Below are 12,024 nucleotides of genomic sequence, written 5' to 3' on the forward strand. Positions count from 1 at the left end.
GCTTTCCACCTTTCCTCCTCTAAAAACTTTCTTTAGTCGTTTAGTCGTGTCCGACTCTTCGTGACCCCCTGGACCAGAGCACGCCAGGCCCTCCTGTCTTCCACTGCCTCCCGCAGTTTGATCAAACTCATGCTGGTAGCTTCGAGAACACTGTCCCACCATCTCGTCCTCTGTTGTCCCCTTCTCCTTGTGCCCTCCATCTTTCCCAACATCAGGGTCTTTTCCAGGGAGTCTTCTCTTCTCCTGAGGTGGCCAAAGTCTTGGAGCCTCAGCTTCAGGATTTGTCCTTCCAGTGAGCACTCAGGGCTGATTTCCTTCAGAATGGAGAGGTTTGATCTTCTTGCAGTCCATGGGACTCTCAAGAGTCTCCTCCAGCACCATAATTCAAAAGCATCCATTCTTTGGCGATCAGCCTTCTTTATGGTCCAGCTCTCACTTCCATACATCACTACTGGGAAAACCCTCTAAAAACTAGGTGCGTCTTATTTACGGATGCCTTCTTTAACTCAGCGCACCGCATTCCCCAGCGATTCGATTCTTCCTTTCCTTTCCTCCCCTGCAGTGCTGGAGGCAAGAGTGCAGCAGCTGAAGGCCGAAAATGTATCGGAGGTGGCGGTCAGCGAGGTCCAACGCTCCCGCCTGCGCAAGTTCAGCTCCCTCCCGCCCGCCCCGCGGAAAACGGCCGCTGCCAGCCCGGCTCGGACCGAGAGCGCCCCGAAACGCGAGGAAAAGCCCCAGCCTAGCCGCTGGACCGAGAAGCTGAAGAAGGAGAAGTCGATGAAGAACAAACGCCTTCTGAAACTGGAGGCCAAGCTCTCGGCCGCCGTCCCGGGCGACGTGGCTGAGCCTGCCCTGGAGTGGATTGGGCCCGGCGCGAAGGACAAAGATTTCTCCCTGCGCTCTCCCGCTAAAGAGACCCGGGCAAAGCTCAAGGCGCGAGCGTCTAAGTCGCAGAAGTCCAGCAAAGCCGACGATGGCCAGCCAAACAAGACTGCCAAAGTCTCGATCGGGACACAGTCTCGGGATCCTTCCAGGAGCTGCGAGGAACTGGGGGAGCCCTTTCGGGTCTGGGACGCCGCCGAGGAGACGCTCCCCCTGGACGAGGAAGACGGGAACCGCCACATGAACGTCAAGCTGAACATTTTGTCCTATCTGGACGCCTGCCTTTTTCTCGGTCAGCCCGAAAGGGCCCAGCAGTGCTTGATGTTTTATCACCGCTCCCACGCCCGCAGGAAGCGCCTTGACGTCCGAATGTACAATCTCGTTATGCAAGGGTACGCCAAGAAGGTAAGGAGATTTGCATCCCTTCTTGCAGTGGTAGTGCCAGGGTGGATAAAAATTCAATTCTTTTTTTAAAATAAAAAATCTGATCTTTTTGATTTAAATCGGATTTTTTGTTTTAAATCGGATTTTTTGTTATTTAAATCAGATTTTTAAATTTAAATCAGATTTTTAAAATAAAATGCTTTTGGAGGAAATATCTTTCTAAAGATTTTCTATTCACCGTATTTTTCGCTCTATAAGACGCACCAGACCACAAGACGCACCTAGTTTTTGGAGGAGGAAAACAAGAAAAAAAATATTCTGAATATCAGAAGCCAGAACAGCAAGAGGGATCGCTGCGCAATGAAAGCAGCAATCCCTCTTGCTGTTCTGGCTTCTGGGATAGCTGCGCAGCCTGCATTCGCTCCATAAGACGCACACACATTTCCACTTACTTTTTAGGAGGGGAAAAGTGAGTCTTATAGAGCCAAAAATATGGTAAGTTATACAGTGGTGCCTCGCAAGACGAAATTAATCCGTTCCGCGAGTGTCTTCGTCTAGCGGTTTTTTCGTCTTGCAAAGCAACCCTATTAGCGGATTAGCGCTATTAGCGGTTTAGCGGCTATTAAAGGCTTATCGGCTTAGCGGATTAGCTGCTAAAAGACTATTAAAGGCTTAGCGGCTTAGAAAAAGGGGGGGGAAGCGAAAAAAAATCTCGCAAGACATTTTCGTCTTGCGAAGCAAGCCCATAGGGAAATTCGTCCTGCGAAGCAACTCAAAAACGGAAAACCCTTTCGTCTAGCGGGTTTTCCGTCTTGCGAGGCATTCGTCTTGCGGGGCACCACTGTATTATAGTCCAGTCCCACTTCTGACACCAAGGGACACGGGTAGCAGTTCGAAAGGACGTCAAAGTGCAAGTAGATAAATAGGTACCGCTCTGGCGGGAAGGTAAACGGCATTTCCGTGCGCTGCTCTGGTTCGCCAGAAGTGGCTTAGTCCTGCTGGCCACATGACCTGGAAGCTGTACGCCGGCTCCCTCGGCCAGTAAAGCGAGATGAGCGCCGCAACCCCAGAGTCGTACGCGACTGGACCTAACAGTCAGGGGTCCCTTTACCTTTACCTTTATAGTCCAAAGGCTATTCATCAGGAAATAAGGATTTGTTTTAAGTTTCTCATGTGTGCTAAAACTCACTCTAAGTTGTTGTTGTTTTTTAAAAAAAGTTTAACCACATTAGTTAACAAACATGGACACATATGCTATAATGTTATTACCGTATTTTTCGCTCCATAGGACGCACTTTTTCCCCTCCAAAAATGAAGGGGAAATGTGTGTGCGTCCTATGGAGCGAATGCAGGCTTTCGCTGAAGCCTGGAGAGCGAGAGGCATCGGTGCGCACCGACCCCTCTCGCTCTCCAGGCTTCAGGAAGCTATCCGCAAGCCTTGCAAGCCCGGTGGGAGTTCCCGCGGGCTCACAAGGCTTGCAGGCAGCAGCCTGCAGCCCCGGCGAGTGTCCGCAAGCCTTGCGCGCCCGGCAGGAGGTCCCGCCGAGCGCGTGAGGCTTGGGGCAGCAGCCTGTCGCCCGAAGCACGGGGAGCCCTCCGGAGGGCTCCCCGTGCTTCGGGCGAGTGTCTGCAAGCCTTGCGCGAGCGCGCGAGGCTTCGGGCGGCAGCTTGTCGCCCGAAGCACGGGGAGCCCTCCGGAGGGCTCCCCGTGCTTCGGGCGAGTGTCTGCAAGCCTTGCGCGCCCGGCAGGAGGTCCCGCCCAGCGCGCAAGGCTTGGGGCTGCAGCTTGTCGCCCGAAGCACGGGGAGCCCTCCGGAGGGCTCCCCGTGCTTCGGACGAGTGTCTGCAAGCCTTGCGCGCCCGGCAGGAGGTCCCACCCAGCGCGCAAGGCTTGGGGCTGCAACTTGTCGCCTGAAGCACGGGGAGCCCTCCGGAGGACTCCCCGTGCTTCGGGCGAGTGTCTGCAAGCCTTGCGTGCCCGGCAGGAGGTCCCGCCCAGCGCGCAAGGCTTGGGGCTGCAGCTTGTCGCCCGAAGCACGGGGAGCACTCCGGAGGGCTCCCCGTGCTTCGGATGAGTGTCTGCAAGCCTTGCGCGCCCGGCAGGAGGTCCCGCCGAGCGCGCAAGGCTTGGGGCTGCAGCTTGTCGCCCGAAGCACGGGGAGCGCTCCGGAGGGCTCCCCGTGCTTCGGGCGAGTGTCTGCAAGCCTTGCGCGCCCGGCAGGAGGTCCCGCCCAGCGCGCAAGGCTTGGGGCTGCAGCTTGTCGCCCAAAGCACGGGGAGCCCTCCGGAGGACTCCCCGTGCTTCGGGCGAGTGTCTGCAAGCCTTGCGCGCCCGGCAGGAGGTCCCGCCCAGCGCGCAAGGCTTGGGGCTGCAGCTTGTCGCCCGAAGCACGGGGAGCCCTCCGGAGGGCTCCCCGTGCTTCGGGCGAGTGCCTGCAAGCCTTGCGCGCCCGGCAGGAGGTCCCGCCGAGCGCGCAAAGCTTGGGGCTGCAGCTTGTCGCCCGAAGCACGGGGAGCCCTCCGGAGGGCTCCCCGTGCTTCGGGCGAGTGTCTGCAAGCCTTGCGCGCCCGGCAGGAGGTCCCGCCCAGCGCGCAAGGCTTGGGGCTGCAGCTTGTCGCCCGAAGCACGGGGAGCGCTCCGGAGGGCTCCCCGTGCTTCGGGCGAGTGTCTGCAAGCCTTGCGCGCCCGGCAGGAGGTCCCGCCCAGCGCGCAAGGCTTGGGGCTGCAGCTTGTCGCCCAAAGCACGGGGAGCCCTCCGGAGGACTCCCCGTGCTTCGGGCGAGTGTCTGCAAGCCTTGCGCGCCCGGCAGGAGGTCCCGCCCAGCGCGCAAGGCTTGGGGCTGCAGCTTGTCGCCCGAAGCACGGGGAGCCCTCCGGAGGGCTCCCCGTGCTTCGGGCGAGTGCCTGCAAGCCTTGCGCGCCCGGCAGGAGGTCCCGCCCAGCGCGCAAGGCTTGGGGCTGCAACTTGTCGCCCGAAGCACGGGGAGCCCTCCGGAGGGCTCCCCGTGTTTCGGGCGAGTGTCTGTAAGCCTCGTGCGCCCGGTGGGAGGTCCCGCCGAGCGCGAGGCTTGGGGCGGTAGCCTGCAGCCCGAAGCACACGAGGCTTGGGGCAGCAGCCGCGGGGGGGGGGGGGGAATAATTTTTTTTATTCATTTCCCCCCCCCCAAAAAACAAGGTGCGTCCTATGGGCCGGTGCGTCCTATAGAACGAAAAATACGGTACTTTACTTAAATGAATTGTTTAAATTGTTATGAAGGAAATGTTTTCTTCTTCCAATAAAGCACAGCAGAAAAGTTGTCCAAATATAAACAGTTAATTTATTAAACCTCACAATGATTTCATTATTATCAGTCTGTGTGTTTCTAAGGGTATAACCAAGTCAGTAATTTTTGATATAACTGTAAAAACTACTCTGAAAATTTATAATTCCGAAAATGAAAGCTTCCTCTGTTTGTAAATATTAAGATTATACCAGCAAGAATGAGTCTTTCTGTAGAAAAAGTGATTTAAAACAAGTCTTAGTGACTAGTGATTTAAATTAAGTCTTACTGACTAGTGATTTAAATTGTGATTTAAATCGATTTGATTTAAATCAAGCCCACCCTGGGTAGCGCCGATCTCTCTGGATTTTGGCATTGCAAGGTAGCTGAGGAAGGGATTATTTTATACAGTGGTACCTCGGCTTTTGAACATAATCCGTTCTGGAAGACCGTTCGACTTCCGAAACGTTTGAAAACCGAGTCGCAAAGGGCGGTCTGCAAATTCAATTGAGAAAAAACACTCAACGGAATTTGTTTGACTTCCGAGACGCGTTTGCAAACGGAAGCATTTGCTTCTGGGTGTTCTGCGTTCGGGTTCCGAAACGTTTGTCAACGGAGATGTTCGAGAACCGAGGTACCGCTGTACATTGTTTGGGACAATGCAAAACATGACAGAAATATTTTGTGTTTCATGACTCCTTCATGGATTTTAATGGTTAAAGCAATGGTGGGGTTTTTTTAACGTTGCTTAAATCAGAAAACCGTTGTGCCATCTCGACTGTTTTAAGGTGGAAAAGAAAATATGAAACGCACCGTTTTGTAAAATGAGCAGTTACCAAGACAATGGCCTGGTTCTAACACAATGCTAAAACCATATAGCATGGGTAGGCAAACTAAGGCCTGGGGGCCGGATCCAGCCCAATTGCCTTCTCAATCCGGCCTGAGGATTGTCCAGGAATCAGCGTGTTCTTACATGAGTAGAATGTGTGCTTTTATTTCAAATGCATCTCTGGGTTATTTGTGGGGCATAGGAATTCGTTCATTTTTTTTTCTTCCAAAGTACACTCTGGCCCACCACAAGGTCTGAGGGACAGTGGACCGACCCCCTGCTGAAAAAGTTTGCTGATCCCTGCTATATAGCTTAAAGGTAAAGGGACCCTGACCATTAGGTCCAGTCGTGGCCGACTCTGGGGTTGCGGCGCTCATCTCGCTTTACTGGCCGAGGGAGCCGGCGTACAGCTTCCGGGTCATGTGGCCAGCACGACTAAGCCGCTTCTGGCGAACCAGAGCAGCGCACGGAAACGCTGTTTACCTTCCCGCCGGACCGGTACCTATTGATCTACTTGCACTTTGGCGTGGTTTCGAACTGCTAGGTGGGCAGGAGCAGGGACCGAGCAACGGGAGCTCACCCCGTTGTGGGGATTCAAACCGCCGACCTTCTGATTGGCAAGTCCTAGGCTCTGTGGTTTAACCCACAGCGCCACCCGCGTCCCTTTCTATATAGCTTAGCACTATGCAAATGGCTTCAGACGAGTCACAGGCTCACGCTCCTCTTGCGAGGAGTTGGTTGGAAGAATTCACTTCGGGGCGAAGGGCTTTGTAGCTCAGCAGCAAAGCATCTGCCTCGAATGCAGATAAGCAACAAGCCCTGGTCCTGGTTTGAATATCCTGTCCTTTCTTTCTCCCCCCAGGGCCTCCTGTCACAGGTTGGCAGACTCTTCCACCTCCTCGAGGAAGCTGGCTTGAGGCCCAACCCGGACTCTTACGCCGCTGCGCTCGCTTGCATGGGGCAGTGTGAGGCGTCTCACAACATCATCTTCAGGTGTTACTCTTCTCCTTGGTCCCTTCTTGCTCAGCGACAGCGGTGGTGCAGTGGTTAGAGCATTGGGGCTGTGGCCAGGGTTCGAATCCCCTCTCTGCCATGAAGTTTACTGGGTGACCTTGGGCCAGTCGACACTCTCAGCCTAACCCACCTACCGGATTAAACGAACTCGGGAACTCAGGAAACCAGGGTTTGACTCCCCCACTATGGCCATGAAGCTTTCAGGGATGGGGGGGCATTGGGGACCAGTCACCGCCTCTCCACCTAGCCTACCTGACAGGTGTGTGGTTGACTGAGAAGGGCCATGTACACCATCTTGAGCTCCTTGGCAGAAAACGTGATCTACAGATATCTTTCTATATAAATAGAAATGAAGGGTGTCGTCGCGCTGTGCATTCCAGTGGGAATAGCAAGCTTCTCTGTCCTCCCTTCTCCTGTGGGGGGGGGGTTAGTGCTTGTGCCAGGAGATATGTGGGGAACTTGAATAATAACATTCACTTCTCCATTTCCCATAAACCAACTCCCCCTCCCTCCCAGTCTTCAAATCCCGATACCGCAAGTTCATTTTCCTTACTGTGCATAAAGTCCAGAAGAGTTTTCCAATCATTCATAAATCGCCAGCGGTGATTATAAGCATGTTGACTTTGCCGTCTCAGCCAAAGCCATTCATTTCGATAGGCGTTTTTTGATAGGCGGTAATGACGAGTCTCCACAAGAGGAATGGGAGGGGGCCACTTTCTACGGACACTGCTGACCCAAGCCTCTTTCTTTGCCGTTCCTTCCTCTCCCCCCCCCCCGACCTCCACAGATGCCTTCAGCAACTCAAGGAAGACGGCTTTCAAGTGAAGGACCTCTTCCGGGACTCTGGGTTCGAGGAAGACTGGAGGAAGATGGTTCTGAAAGCCGTCCGGAGGGTTGTGGAAGACTTCCAGCCCCCGCCTCCTCGCCCTGCCGAAATCTGCACGGCTCCCCTACTTCGGGACTTCTACGCGAAGGTAACAAGAACAACAACAACAATTATTGTTATTATTTATACCCCACCCATCTGGCTGGCTTTCCCCAGACACTCTGGGCGGCTTCCAGCAGGATATTACAAACACGGTTTAACATCCAACATTAAAAACAGGACTGCCTTCAGATGTCTTCTAAAAGTCAGATACAGTAGTTGTTTATTTCCTTGACTTTGGTGGGAGGGTGTTCCACAGGGCGGGTGCCACCACCGAGAAGGCCCTCTGCCTGGTTCCCTGTATCTTCGCTGCTCACAGAGAGGGCACCGCCAGAAGACCCTCGGAGCTGGGCCTCAGTGTCTGGGCTGGACGATGGGGGTGGAGATGCTCCTTCAGGTATACTGGGCTGAGGCCGATTAGGGCTTTCAAGGTCAGCACCAACACTTTGAATTGTGCTCGGAAATATACTGGGAGCCGGTGTAGGTCTTTCAGGACTGGTGTTATGTGGTCTCGGCGGCCGCTCCCAGTCACCAGTCTGGCTGCCGCATTCTGGATTAGTTGCAGTTTCTGAGTCACCTTCAGAAGTAGCCCCATGTAGAGTGCGTTGCAGTAGTCCAAGCGGGAGATAACCAGGGCATGGACCACTCTAGAGAGACTGTCTGCGGGCAGGGAGGGTCTCATCCTGTGTACCAGATGGAGGTAGTAGACAGCTGCCCTGGACACAGAATGGACCTGTTCCTCCATGGACAGTGATGAGTCTAAAATGACCCCCAGGCTGCGCACCTGGTCCTTCGGGGGCACAGTGACCCCATTCAGAACCAGGGAGTCCCCCACACCTGCCCGCCCCTGTCCCCCCAAAACAGTGGATCCTCCAGCCCCAAGAACAGTCTAGCTGAGGTTAGTAAACGCTGGGGATAAGGAACACAGGAGAGGTCTCTACCACCTTAATGCCCTTTGCCTGCTGAGCGGCACTAGGTAAAGGTAAAGGGACCCCTGACCGTTAGGTCCAGTTGTGGCCGACTCTGGGGTTGTGGCGCTCATCTCGCTTTATTGGCCAAGGGAGCCGGCGTACAGCTTCCGGGTCATGTGGCCAGCAGGACTAAGCCACTTCTGGCGAACCAGAGCAGCGCACAGAAACGCCGTTTACCTTCCCGCCGGAGTGGTACCTATTAATCTACTTGCACTTTGACGTGCTTTCGAACTGCTAGGTTGGTAGGAGCAGGGACCGAGCAACGGGAGCTCACTCCGTCGCAGGGATTCAAACCGCCGACCTTCTGATCGGCAAGCCCTGGGCTCTGTGGTTTAACCCCATGGTGCCCTGCCAACCCCCCGCCCACTTTTCTTTCTCGCCCCAGGGGAAGCCCGTCTCCTACCCCAAGCTCGATTTCACGGCGCAAGAACTGCGGGACCAGTTCCGGAAGCAGCTGGCGATGGAGGCGTCGGACACGGTCACCATCGACTCCGTGGAGGCAGCCAAGCCCTTGACGGAGGAAGCCAGCAGAGCGGTAAAAGGATGAGAGAGAGAAAAGAATTTGAACCGTTAAAACGAAAAGGGGTCCAACAGTGTTGAAATTTTGGGAGGCTGGATAGTTGCCATGGAATCCGGGTGGATTTGATTCAAATCAAATCAATTTAAATTGCGATTTAGATCACTAGTCAGTAAGACTTGATTTAAAATCCCTAGTCAGTAAGACTTGATTTAAAATCACTATTCGGTAAGACTTGATTTAAAATCACTATTCGGTAAGACTTTATTTAAAATCACTAGACAGTAAGATTTTATTTAAATCACTTTTTTTACAGAAAGACTCATTCTTGCTGGTATAATCTTAATACTTACAACCATATAAAGGTTTCATTTTTGGAATAACTTGCCAGAGTAGTTTTTACGGTTTACATCAAAAATTACTGATTTGGTTATACTACTAGAAATACATTGATAATTATGAAATTATTGCGGGTTTAATAATTTAACTGTTTATATTTGGACAACTTTTCTGCTGTACTTTACTGGAAGGAGAAAAATAATCATTTCCTTAATAACCATTTAAACGATCTATTTAACTAAAACAATGACATTATAGCACATTCATCCATGTTTGTTAACTGATGTGTTAAGCATTAAAAAAAACAAAAACTTAGAGTGAGTTTTAGCACACAGGAAAAACTTAAATCGTGATTTAAATTGATTTGATTTACATCAGATCCACCCTGCCATGATGCCAGCTACCGGTGGAGATTAGCCGGGAGGGGGAAAACCATGAGATCTAGCACCTTGTTGTGCCAAAGGCCATTCCTTCCTGCTCTCCATCTTTAACCATTTGTCTTGGGCAGGGGCTAATGTGAGTTGTAGCTTGCGCATAGCTGTCAACTTACAGATTTGAAAATAAGGTACCAGCAGCCTTGAAAATAAGGGACCAGCAGCCAAAATAAGGGATTTTAGTCAACCAGTTAAAAGGGACCAGGTAATTTTGGAGAGCAGCGCCGGTTTTTAGCTCTTCGTTTCCAGAGGTTGCTGCTCCAGACACCAGCTGATGAAACACTGCAATTAAATAACTACAAGCAGCAACCACTTTTCGTGCAAAACGAAGCCCAAGCTACGAAGATGCTGCTGCAGTTCTGTATCTTTTCTCTCGTGCTCCATCTGCAGCTCTCAGTTCCATCAGGCGGGGCGGGAGGAAGATGGGGGGGGGAAATAGTGCCCGAAGTAAACCCGCAGATCACACTATCTATGCTAGTCTACCACTACAAATCTATGGGAGAAGCGCTTGCGGTCCTTCCTCTGCTTTCCCCCTCTATGGTTAGCCCTTGGAACACCTGACCGTGCCTCCACCTCCTCCTCCTCTCTCTGAACTGCTTTCTCTATGGTTGCCCTTGCTCTCCTCTCAAGGCTCCTCAGTCCCGGCGGGGAGGGGCTCCGGGGGGCCGATGCTGGTGAGAGGAGGCCGTGGGGGGCCGGGCCGGGCAGCCAAGCAACACAGTTGGAGCCTCCCTCCTCCCTGGCCGGCAGGGAGGGAGGGAGGGAGAGGAGCCTCTTCCTTTGAAACCCGGGAAATTTAAGGGACATCATCAATAAGGGACAGCAGCAGGACACGGCGCTGGGATAAGGGACTGTCCTGCCAAATAAGGGACGCTTGACAGCTATGAGTTTGCGGCCGGCTTGCTGCTGCGGTGCCCTGAAGCGGCAGTCCGCCTATCCTCCTCTCTCTGCAGCCCTGGGAACACGCTGCGGCCACTTACCGTATTTTTCGCTCCATAAGACGCACTTTTTTCCTCCTAAAAAGTAAGGGGAAATGTCTGTGCGTCTTATGGAGCGAATGCGTGGTCCCTGGAGCCAAATTGCCCAGGGGTGAAAAGCAGATTGTGCTTTTTTTTTTTTTTTTTTTTACAAAGAGGAAAGAGGGTGTTGAAACGACGCCGCTAAGCAGCTGATCGGCAAGTGATCGGGAGGGAGATAAGGGACGCTAGCGATAAAGGAGGCTGCCTGGGAGGGGGGAGGTAAAAGCACATGGATCCTCAGGATTTTTGCATTGGGTCACCCCAAATTCACCATCAGATCACATAGCATGTCCATGGCTATAGCCTGCACCAAAAAAAATCACACATCCACTGTTTTGTGGTTACAAAGCACGGATCCACATGGATTCTCAGGATTTTTGCATTGGGCTACCCCAAACTTACTGTCAAATCACATATCGTGTCTGTGGCCACAGCATGAACCACAACAATCATACATCCACTGTTTCGTTCAGAATTTTTTCCCCCTAGTTTTCCTCCTCTAAAAACTAGGTGCGTCTTATGGAGCGAAAAATACGGTAATGCCCCATTGTGATGATGATGATGATGATGATGTAACTTTCTTTACGGTTTTGCTCATGTGCAGCGGAGTCTCCTGTCCGTCCTCCGCAGCCGCTGGCGCACATCTCTCTTGCAGAGCCTGCAAGAATCCAAGCTGCACATGGCGCAACGGAATTCGGGTCAGCTAAACCTCTACCCCTTCCTCTGCGTTCTGAAAGACGAAGAATACGTTGACGTCCTCATGCGGGTAAGAGGGTTTCTCCCCCCCCCCTATAATTTTTTAAATTTTTCCGCCTTACGTGTTAGAATATTCATTTAAACAACCTTAAAATATCAATTCATCATGCGAAAGGCTGAGCTGGATAAATCCCTAGCCGGAATTAAGATTGCTGGAAGAAATATCAACAACCTCAGATATGCAGATGACACAACCTTGATGGCAGAAAGTGAGGAGGAATTAAAGAACCTTTTGATGAGGGTGAAAGAGGAGAGCGCAAAATATGGTCTGAAGCTCAACATCAAAAAAACGAAGATCGTGGCCACTGGTCCCATCACCTCCTGGCAAATAGAAGGGGAAGAAATGGAGGCAGTAAGAGATTTTACTTTCTTGGGCTCCATGATCACTGCAGATGGTGACAGCAGCCACGAAATTAAAAGACGCCTGCTTCTTGGGAGGAAAGCAATGACAAACCTAGACAGCATCTTAAAAAGCAGAGACATCACCTTGCCAACAAAGGTCCATATAGTTAAAGCTATGGTTTTCCCAGTAGTGATGTATGGAAGTGAGAGCTGGACCATCAAGAAGGCTGATCGCCTTAGAATGGATGCTTTTGAATTCTGGTGCTGGAGGAGACTCTTGAGAGTCCCATGGACTGCAAGAAGATCCAACCTCTCCATTCTTAAGGAAATCAGCCCTGAGTTATCACTGGA

The 12,024-nt window shown here is 52.3% G+C and overlaps 1 protein-coding gene and 1 long non-coding RNA gene across 2 annotated transcripts in view; one reads left to right on the forward strand and one right to left on the reverse strand.

Moving 5' to 3' along the window:
• POLRMT (RNA polymerase mitochondrial) overlaps positions 1-12,024 on the forward strand; it is a 50,992-nt gene that overhangs the window by 2,779 nt on the left and 36,189 nt on the right. The window contains exons 3-7 of the mRNA XM_080988756.1: positions 563-1,287; positions 6,219-6,349; positions 7,158-7,344; positions 8,652-8,801; positions 11,180-11,341. Coding sequence (XP_080844882.1) covers positions 563-1,287; positions 6,219-6,349; positions 7,158-7,344; positions 8,652-8,801; positions 11,180-11,341 — 1,355 coding nt within the window. The remainder of the gene's footprint in view (positions 1-562; positions 1,288-6,218; positions 6,350-7,157; positions 7,345-8,651; positions 8,802-11,179; positions 11,342-12,024) is intronic.
• LOC308467561 overlaps positions 1-12,024 on the reverse strand; it is a 52,480-nt gene that overhangs the window by 2,077 nt on the left and 38,379 nt on the right. The gene's annotated exons all lie outside the window — the stretch shown is intronic.

Source organism: Podarcis pityusensis (genome assembly GCF_964106645.2).
Source record: "Podarcis pityusensis genome assembly, chromosome: 18".
Classification (NCBI taxonomy): domain Eukaryota; kingdom Metazoa; phylum Chordata; class Lepidosauria; order Squamata; family Lacertidae; genus Podarcis; species Podarcis pityusensis.